The following is an 11247-nucleotide window of genomic DNA, read 5'->3' as shown; positions in this document are numbered from 1 at the left end:
AGACCAACTCATTTTAATAATACATTTGATGTTAAATGTGGCTTGTGAACGCAATACAGGTGACAGTTTATGTCAGAATTTTGTGTTGGTTTAAATCAACAATATCTTATATACAAATTTTGGAACAATTTAACACAGATCAGTGACTGGGCATGATATACTGAAAATGTATCAGGGAAGTGGGCGTATCTTGCTAGGCAACTACTTGTTTTTTGTTATTTTACTTCCTGATAGTGATAGTTTATACAGGTGACTTCCTCATAAAACATTTTAATATTTTTCATTTTTCAAATTAACAACTGTTATTTCCGTGTACTTTATCGATTTGTTGTCAAAAAATCACAAAAACTCAACGCAGGTTTTTGCAGCTGAGAGAGGATACGATCAGTCTTCAATCATATACATTTTAGTTTGATGTCATTTAAGAGTGAAGGAGAGAATGAAATCCCCGAAAAATAAATTAATCTTAAATACACATGAACTCCAAACATAAATTATCATGAACCGAGGGAAAACGTACACAACAACACCATATCATTCCCTCACTGTGGATTTCAACTCAGTAGTAGACAGAAATGTTGGTCCACCTTTACACCCCCAAAACACATACAATTAGCCTCTACTAGACTCCCGCCCCCTGCACTTGGTGATTCATATAACTTCCAATGTTTCAAAACCCCACCTCCAATCTGATTCCACTCAATTTGTTAAAAGGAGATTGTCACAATAATTCACAATAATGTGTATGTGATGTTATTTTTAATATAATTTTTCATCTATATGACGTGAAATTCTCACAAATCCTTTGATATCCGTGATCAAAGCAATAGATCAAAGCATGCCGACAGAAACAGAGTATGACAAAGTGAAATATTCACTAGCTATCATTAAAAGCCTGCTGTGTTATTTTTGGCGCCAAAGCCTATACGACTGAGAAGAACGATGCAACATGGCGAAAAGGACAATGAGAGAATCCAAAATTATTTACCATCTTCAAAATTCTGAGAGTAACCAAGATGAATTTGTAGATTTTTCAACTCGAGTTCGCCATGGTGAAGATTTGACCCTAGCAGATTTCAAAACCATTACCAGGCGGTTTTATTACCGATATTATTTCTTATCCATTGATACCGAATTCGGGTAGGCCTTAACTGATATTTTATACTTGGTTATTATAGGCTCTGGTAAAGTTACAAGCGATATATACTGACTGTCCATCCTGTCAAATATATGTATATGAAATGAGATTTCGAGACAAGGTTACTTCTGGAGCTAAGAAGACTAAAACAGATTGGTATGCAGTGTACAATGGGGTCATTTTATCAAGATAGATTTGCGATCTCACGATTGATCTATGCTCATGGTTCGCCAGAAGAACGAGAGTCTCGGCTTCGTCGACTCGTCGTTTTTACAATGCAATACAATACACATATTTATATAGCGCCCTATCTTAAAAACCTAAAGCGCTTTACATAGAATAAAATCATTTAAGACATCTAAAAATGTAAAAATGATACAATTCATGTAACAGGCATCACGTAGAGGTATCTTCATGCGATGGACTCGAGATTATTATTGTATGAAAATATAGCCTTATTTCAGAAGCCAAATGATTTCTTTCAGTAGTCAAATCCAATTTATATAAAACTCTGGTAGTTAGCCTAGGGTATAAATATACCCTCGACTGAAATGAGCTCGAATATTAAGGGCTATAGCCGTCTAAATACTTGCCTTGGTAATTTATTTTTAACCATCCGTAGGGTAGCAAGGGGTAGTACGCCCCTCGAGGCAACATGCCTCATCGGGATATTTCATCGGATGGTGTTTTTATGTATCTGAAATTATAAATTGTACCCTGGTTTTCATCTCATATTTGGAGTGTGTGGCAAGTTTTGATTATTGCAATTTTATTCGAAACCATTAGTGTCCTTGCGACATTTCAGCCTCACTTGTTTTAACTATTTCTTGCTTACTTGTTTACAAACAAGGCCTTTGTCATTATCATTATCATCAGGGCGAGACGCCTAACACTTTTTAACGGATGCCCTTTCATATTCAAAATAAGTAAAGTGGTTGCTATTAATAGATAATTATTAACCTAACTGAGGTTTACATAGTATTCATCATAATTCCAACTTTTGTATTTTTCCCAATCGAGTTTTTAGGGGATGCGTATTCCCCCATGTTATATTACTACTTTTCAGAAATGAATCGGCCCACAATTTAACTGCAGCAGTACCGTTTAATATCGATACGATTATAGATATCCTTGTAAGAGCGTGACTAATGTAAGGGTGTGACTAAAATTTAAAAACAGTAAACTTTTCTAAGAAAACATACATAGCAACTTCGTGTCCAAACCACACCCCCCATTCGTCATACTTCAATAAGACCATGTCAAAACCCGTATTCGTGATACGATGGCACAGCAAGGGATGAAGTAGTTGAAAACCCAGACAATCCTAGCTCTTACAATTGATATAACTCAACCTTATCCCTGTGACTTTACTGCCGTAAGGACTGGCTGAACCAAATCCACCGGTCCCCATACCCAGTGAAAAAAAGCAGGAAAGCATATGTTAATAAAATTCCCCTATGGAGGGGCCCCAGCCCACTTAAGGTCTCGGGCCACACTGATCTATAGTAGAGTCACTATTCCCTCTGTTTGATGTTTAACGGAAGAATAGCTTGCAGACTATTCAGCACAATTCATTATAAAATAATCTGATTTTAACGACCTCCCGTCTCTAACTACCATCTTGGTGATTATATTTCAGATTGATTAAAACAGCGATTGAATCCAACCATGAAAGTTTACCATCATTTAATGGAATAATCGAGGCCTGGGTAAGTTGGGATACAAGGGGGAAGTGGCGTTTCTAATTTTTTTATCATTTTACCATAATGAAAGAATGACCTGTGCCTACCCCACCCCCCCCCCCCCCCCCCCCGATTGTACCCTCACTCAAAGAAATTTCAGCATAAGATAAGATTTATTGCATATACGCCCAACTTGGGCATGCATACATATGATTTCTTTTCCTTTTTGCTTCAAATTATATTTCAGAACACACCAATTAAATATTATTTTTCAAATTTTATATTTGGGGAGGGGGGTGTTTCAGATTTGATTATTTCTCAAATAAGTATATATCTGTTTAAAACTACACTTCACTCTTCGGTCAGGGCCCCGTTCATAAAAAATGAATTGTGGGTGTGAAATCAGGATTCAAAATGACCACTTTTGCGATCCAATATTTCCTATGATTAGACAATTTAAAATTTATCACGACTATCTGTGAATCAAATCTAATTATTTAACATTTGAAGGTTTACCACTGGAACATTTTAAATTGCTACTGATATTTTTAGAAATGCTAATCAAAATTTATCTTGATTGGCCAGAACTTGACAAAAAAATAAATCATGAGATTTTTTCGTTAAAAGGAATCCAGATACTTTTGGCATATTCTGATACTAATTACCAAATTAAACTTTTAGAAAAATATTCTAGTCGTAACCTACCGTTACATAATGGCCTCTAGGCCTACACATAACAAAAAAAATATCTCTTTTCAGTTATTTGAAGATGAACGCAAACAAAATAACAAGATATTTACAGATAAACTCAACTCGCTCAGTTTGCTTTCAAAGAAGACGCCATCTTGGAAACGTCTGCTGGACCTTATAGAAGATTTCGAGGCGACGCATCAGAGAAAAAACCAAAGATACAGCGCACTAGAGTTGTCTACAAGCAGTTTAAATGATCCTGAAAGAGCAATGAAGCAAAATGGGACACAGGGATATCTCGAAACGTCGTTCTTCACTGCAGAACCAGTTGAAATCGCCAGAGGAAATTACTCGACGACAAGTACGGGTAGAAAACTGTATCCAATATCGTCATCGCCTATAAGGAATTCCAGTAACCATGGTAATATAGAATTTTCCCCGGAGCAATCATCCGGTAATGTCTCGTCTGCTCCAGAATTTTGGACCATACGAGCAGAAACTACACAGGGGATTTTTCCAGACGGTTACTTTCCAAGCGACATAGATCGATCCAATAAATCTACTTCAAAGTCGTATGGAAGCTTTTCCAAAAGTGAATCTTTTTGGCACTGAATCCGGGGAAAATGATCAAAAGTCGACTTTAAATGATTCGGAACAGAAACGTAATGAAGTCCTGCTGCAGTTGGTTGGTGCCCAGGACGAGGGTATCGGGAGAATGGGAAAGAGGCAGGGTCATAAAGCAGCCGTTCTGCGCAGTGTTGACGATTCGCATGGCATCTTCATAGGGATTTGTAAGCAAAGTTCTACAGATGACATGAAGAGAATCCAAGAAACATGTCAGCTCGATCTGCACGATTCACCATCTGGAAGTTATGTCGATCTAGCACCGCCTTCCGGACAAAACACTTCCAAAGAGGAAACAAAATCTGACTTGATAAAATGCGATGTGAAATATTTTCATCCTAGCAATCAGAATATTTCCGGTGACGAACCAAATGGCGGAGAGCCTCATAACAATACCAAAGAAAGTAGCGGAAGTGCAGAAAATAGATTTCTTGAAAACCAAAGAGAACGACCGAAAGATACCCACAGGAAGCCTAAAATTCGACGTCCGTTACAGTACGTATATGAACCGGAAGTACTTCACAATGGTGTTGCAGAATTAAACGCAGGACGTCATGGCGTAATGTCAAGGTTCAGAACCGGGTCGACAGAAACAAGTCCTGTCAAACCGCCGAGGACATTCGAGTACACCCAACCAGACACAGAACGTAACGAGAAGAATCCATTCCGCGAAATTGGTACACACTCTATCCCAATTGGAAATTTGACAACAAAATCTAGCGTTTCTGTTGGAATAGATGGCTTGGCGAAGCCTAGAAGAAGAGACCATAATGGAAGCTACCAGCACGATCCTTACAGAATTACTTGCAGTCATGCAGCGACAAGAGCCTGCTCCACCATGATGAAAGAGCATCAATTTATTGACCGCAAAGGAGTTACATTACCAGACGTATGTTTGAGTCTTTTCGACATAAGCAAGATGAGCAGAGAAAAATCACAAGGGATACATCCGGAACGACCATCGAACACACCTAAAGCAACACCCAAAAGAACAAATACACTGGACAAGTATGGATACCAAACATGTCTCCGACATCGTTCTGTCACGTCGATCAAGAATTTATCAACCCCAGGACACATTCCTTCGAGTTGCTTGAGCTTGTGTAACTATAACATGAATCTTTCGAGCTCTAGCGTGTGTGGATCAAGCCGCCATTTTGTGAACACCGAAAGCAAAGGAAATGACGCAGAAGTATTGATATCTGTGGAACCGAACGCCGAAATTTCTGAGCAAATTGAAAACCTTACCTCAGATTGTGAAGTTTGTAAGCTCAATGATAAATACGCCGATGACGTAATATCAGAAAGTGTTCTTAGTTTGTATGATTTCAAAATGGCGGACATTGAAATTGGCAGCAAGACTAGGCCTACTTCAGCTAGAAATCTGCACAAGGATTCAATGGCATGTTGTAGATCCCAGTAACTTGTGGTCAATTCAGTCAAGATCATAAGTTCAGTATGTGCGGGTTCCTAACACATGTGTTGGGGGGTGGGGATCTCTCTACTTTAGCCACTGGTAATGGTGTTTCGTTTTTTCTCTGAAGGCTAATTGCAAAAAAAGGGAAAAGCACGGAACGAAACATCAAAATCTGCATTTTAATCATCATAATGTCCAGCAATAGTCACCTTTCTTGTATCATGGAATTTAAATAGAACAATTTGATTGGATTGTTTGCCAACGAATACAGCCAATCGGAGGCCACAACCAAAAGTCATATGTTTACCGTTTTTCTGTTGAGGGCTGTGATTGTCTATATCGCTGGCGTAGAATCCAGCCAAATCGGTGCATAAGTACAAAGTTCATAATAGTGTATCATTGTCAAGATGAATTTAGATAAATTCAGAATTTTTTTAGATTAAAAAACAAACAAGAATTTTATCATTTGTTGAAATAATAACAATGGACCGACAAAGGCCATTTCCTGAGCGGAAGCACAATGACAAAGTGTCAGTTTTTTTTATCATTTTTTTTTTAAATTGTTTGAAGTGGAAAGCATTCTTAAAAATTTATTCATTTCCTTCTTGTAGCTTTTGTTCTTTTCTCGTTAAAAACAAACAAATGACTGTTTTCCTGAAGTGAATCATATATTGTTTTTATTTTTCACAAATTCACAACAAGTTTTGTATTTTAACATTAAAAACAATTTATTTTTATTGTACAAACTGGTGTTCACTTATTTTAAAATTGGTTTGAGATTTGAAACCCCACTATCCTGTATCTTATTTGCAGCAATGGCGGATTTGGTGCCAGGCAGGGTATGCTTACTCTTCTAGACACCTGATACCATTTTTCACTGTGACCTATTTACACATTTATAATTGATAAATTTCTTCATGTGAAAAGTTCATTAGCTGCTACCAATTTATTTCCAATATGTTATTTGGATTTCAGGTTTCGTTTTGCGGTTCGGATCGTTAGTACTTGGGCTTTTGATTGGACTAATGAAATGAAATAGAGTTTTATATCCTACTGTTCTGTACCTTATTGAACTAATGAAATTAATGGAGTTTTATATCCTACTGTTCTGTATCTTATTGGACTAATGAAATGAAATAGAGTTTTATATCCTACTGTTCTGTATCTTATTGGACTAATGAAATGAAATAGAGTTTTATGACCTACTGTATCTTATTGGACTAATGAAATGAAATGGAGTTTTATATCCTACTGTTCTGTATCTTATTGGACTAATGAAATGAAATAGAGTTTTATGACCTACTGTATCTTATTGGACTAATGAAATGAAATGGAGTTTTATATCCTACTGTTCTGTACATTATCGGACTAATGAAATGAAATAGAGTTTTATGACCTACTGTATCTTATTGGACTAATGAAATGAAATAGAGTTTTATATCCTACTGTTCTGTATCTTATTGGACTAATGAAATTAATGGAGTTTTATATCCTACTGTTCTGTATCTTATTGGACTAATGAAATGAAATGGAGTTTTATATCCTACTGTTCTGTACATTATCGGACTAATGAAATGAAATAGAGTTTTATATCCTACTGTTCTGTATCTTATTGGACTAATGAAATGAAATGGTCTATAAATAATTTGAATGGAAGTAGAAGGCTGAGTGCTTGAATTATTATCAATCTGATTAAAAAGCTTAAAAATGTTCATACGCTCACATAAATAATTTAGGTGTATATTGTAATCATCCTGTCGGTACGTCCGTTCATACCTGACTTCTTCTCACTCTACATTCTACACACAATGATTTGCACTTGCAATCAAAGCTGCCGGTGGGTGTATGTCACCTTTTTGAGCCACCTGTAGAAAAAAAACACACGAAATAGCCAAAACGGTGGACAATTCCCTTTAAACCGATTTCTGCTTTCTTTTTGAATTGTAGGTGTGGTATGTCACACCCATGTTTACTTAGTGTAATTGCTCAATACCAGCAACTTTCCTCCAAAATTGTTTGCAACCCCACTTCATTTTTGACAAATTTAAAAAATATGATTTTTATACGTTTTTTCTCCATATATGTGTCAGATTGGGATTGACAATTGAGGGTGACAATCCACATTGCACCCTGCATGGTATTTCCCGTTTTCCAATGGTCCCATCTCGGGCAACAAGGAAGGATATCACACTTTCATTTCTGTTGATAGCAAAATATGTAAATATAAAATCTCTGCAATTGAAAAGAATCGAGGTTGAAGCACTAAATAAGCCGGGGAAATCAAGTATAATTTTGTCGTGTGGAAGTTATTTTGAGGTTTTGGCAGCCAGCCAAGTTGAAATAATGATTTTCGTATGGCGATAACAGACTGGGAAAATGCCAAGAGCTTTACTTTACGTCTGAGAGAGTTAAAGAGACGACCACACGGGAATATTTCACGTTATAATTGACTCTTGACTTTAAATGAGACTTATTTTGAAGTCGTTATGTAAATTTCTACCAAGAAATTAAATTGGCGGGTATATTACATATTCGACTGAAATCACAAACTGGTATAAAACTAGGTCAAACGACCAGACGAGATGATATATGAGACGGTTGGAATGTTAGAGGTTAGATTATTTATTGAACGAGCCTAAATCTTAACTTAAACAAGCCTTGGCGAGACCTGAAGGATACATTTTCTATTATTTTCAATCGTTTGACAGTGGTGTTTAATAAATAGATCTGTACACAGATCAACAGCGATATAAACTACTATAGAAATTTTATCAAGCAAGTCAAATATTGTCACTTGTCGAGACCTACAGCTCTGTAAATGCGATCATTTCGACATTAATGTGCTTAGTTTAATACGTCTAGTGTTGATCTACACGTGTTGATATAAATAAAGTTGAACCAGTGTTATTAACCACATATTCTGATATCATTACACCTCAGCATTTAATTTGCAAGTGTGAAAAAATATGTGTTTTTTTGTTTTTCGCAATGTGACCGCTTTTAGGTAGTCTCTGACACCCAGACTTGCGTCGATAAAGTGGGACTAAAAGTTAGAGACTACTCTGAATAAGATACTAATAACCTTAATAACAATAAATATATGTATTATTAGCTATATATATGGAATCTCAGAAAGGAATACCGAATTATAGACCTATATATAAATACTACAGTATTAGGTGTGGACTCTCTGTCGACAAACTCAAAGACAAAATGGCAACTGATGCGATGGAAGAGTGATCATTTATCGCGTAGACTATATAATAGTACAAAGCACCATATAAAGAATAAAAAATCTATGCTGGTATCTTTAAATTTTCCATTTGTGTTCACGATAAAAGATAAATTGTGAACATGAGAAAAATTTTAGTGCGTTAATATCAGCTTATACAGATCAAAAAACGTGAGAAAACAGACATGGCAGGTCTTCAACCAATTCTCGTGGTTTTTTCACTACTCTGCAAGAAATATTTAATTGAGCTCTCTTAAAGAATTTTGGCCTATAAATATCAACGCCCTTAGTTTTGTAGTTCAGTTGACACGTACGCTTCTAGATTTTTCCTAGGTCGATTTAAAGGTAGACCACCTCTTAGGGTGATCAATAAATCCATAAAACATAGTAATAATTCATTAAATAAACTAAGTCATTTCAAAACATGCTTAGAAGTGTTTTTCAATAATTATTTAGTTTAATAGATATATTGTGTTATATAGAGATTCTATTCTTTAGTTATGACACCTGGTAAGTCCAACTGATGAATAAAGTTTGAGACTTGAAATGTTATGTCCATTCTAAGAGATAGTATTCCTTTAAGAGCTATGGGGAACTTTTAGAATTGTATACATTTTTTATTTTGAATACTCGTAATTGGGTTATTAGTCAAATTATCTCCGCATAGTTTGGTAGTTTTAGCTCATGCGTGCGCTTTTCTGACTTTTCGTGTTGTCAAAAGAAATATTTAGTCGAGCAGCACTGTTAAAATTGAAGTCTGGATTGTTATTTGGATATTGGTATTTGACCTAGCCCTAACTTTGTAGTGTTAGCTCGCGTCGCCTACGCTTTTTAGTTTTCGCTAAGTCGAAATAGCGCTATCGTGCAATTAGCCCAGATATTTCCGCTTGTAGTATTTTGCAAGACTCAATAAAACGGTATTTCACCGTGTTATAGGCATTTGAAAGAGACATGTACATTAACAACTGAATTTAAAAGTCCCACTCATGTGTTATACACAAACAATATCTCCGATATCTAGAACACATCAGATATACAATCCACGTTAGAAATAATAGATGATGTTAGTATGATTATATCGAATAAAACACAATGGCATTCAATTCATAAGCATAATAATATAATTATATTATAGATGTCTGTAGCTCAGTTGGTTAGCGTTGGAATCTTTTTGACGTCATATTCTTGGTCGTGTATTCAGTGACGTTGTTCATTTTAACACTATAGGCCTACGACTGTTTCATATAGTTATTCGACACTTATTGCTTTATTTTTTTCTATTCTCTTGAGCGATTTTGACTGTTCTTCTTTTCAGCACTGTACGATATATAGAGGCCTAATACTCTTATTTAAACACGTTTCATAAAAGGCCACCTTGACCTTCATCTATGTCACGTTTGTGTAATATTGAACAAAAAGGGCATATATAATTAGGATATTCATGGTTGAATCCACCACAATAATTGATATTGTTTGCTGAAGAACTTGCTTACTTTGCCAGAACGCCCTTGTTCGATGTCATGGTAAATGATCCTTTTGGTTATGATGACATTCCGTAACACATGTTGGTTTCACTAATCATAATACCAAATTAATGATACATTGTATTATTTACCTGAAAGGAATGTTTAAAGACCACTGTTCGCCATTTTGGGGAGTTGATTTGAGTCTTGAATATATGTAAAAAGTCTCCAGAAGTACTAGAAATGTACAAACATCGTATAATCCCTTCCAGTATCCCTCAAACTGGGAATTTCACCTTCCAGTCCACCCAGATGTAACTGGATACAGATAATCCCGGAAAGATCAATGTCAAGAGGTCTTATATTGTGAACCAAAGCTATCCTTGTAAAACCTAGTCTAGTTGTTTCCATCTTTCTTTATTTCGAATTTTTGGCTGCGCACGCAGTTTTAAATGGCCGATGCTAGATCGGTTTCGTTAAAAAAAATGGAACCGGTGACATGACATAAAAGAATGGTGTAGGGAGAAAATGATGGTATGATTGAACTACAAAAATATTCATCTTTCCAAATATATCTGGGTTTTGCAGATCCGAGGTTTAAAACCTCTGCGAAATGTCCCCATTTAACAGAGCTTACTTTTTCTGTCTCTACAAGAGCCGACATCTGTCCAAATGGCTATGAGGGGCGGGAGAGGGGACAGATGTATTGATCTACCCCTAAATATGCCACTGCATAGAATATGCCAGCTGTATTGATCCCCAAAAAGGTTAGCCAATGCGTTTGTATAGACTTTATGTAATTGAAATTACTTTTACTTAACTTTGGGCAACGAACCCCATAGTCATAGAGTATCCCAGCTGTATTCATCCCAAAACTGCTTAGCCAATGCTTTTTTCTAATTAAAATTGGATTACGATCTCATTTTCTTTTTCGTCTGAATAATGTGTCTCTGAATGTGTGGTTTTATATCATGATAAGAAGTGACCGTTGGTTTGCAGAT

The 11247-nt window shown here is 36.0% G+C and overlaps 1 protein-coding gene across 1 annotated transcript; it reads left to right on the top strand.

Moving 5' to 3' along the window:
• Positions 1–949: 949 nt before the first annotated feature.
• Positions 950–5557, top strand: LOTGIDRAFT_234231 (hypothetical protein; the record flags this gene model as incomplete). The annotated part of the gene is made up of 4 exons (XM_009061431.1): positions 950–1140; positions 2778–2847; positions 3580–3964; positions 4092–5557. The coding sequence occupies 4 exons, from the start codon at positions 950–952 to the stop codon at positions 5555–5557; spliced, it is 2112 nt and encodes a 703-aa protein (XP_009059679.1).
• Positions 5558–11247: the final 5690 nt, after the last annotated feature.

The sequence above is a fragment of the Lottia gigantea genome (genome assembly GCF_000327385.1).
Source record: "Lottia gigantea unplaced genomic scaffold LOTGIsca_48, whole genome shotgun sequence".
In the NCBI taxonomy this organism is placed as follows: Eukaryota; Metazoa; Mollusca; class Gastropoda; family Lottiidae; genus Lottia; species Lottia gigantea.
This window is presented reverse-complemented; position numbering and strand designations above follow the sequence as displayed.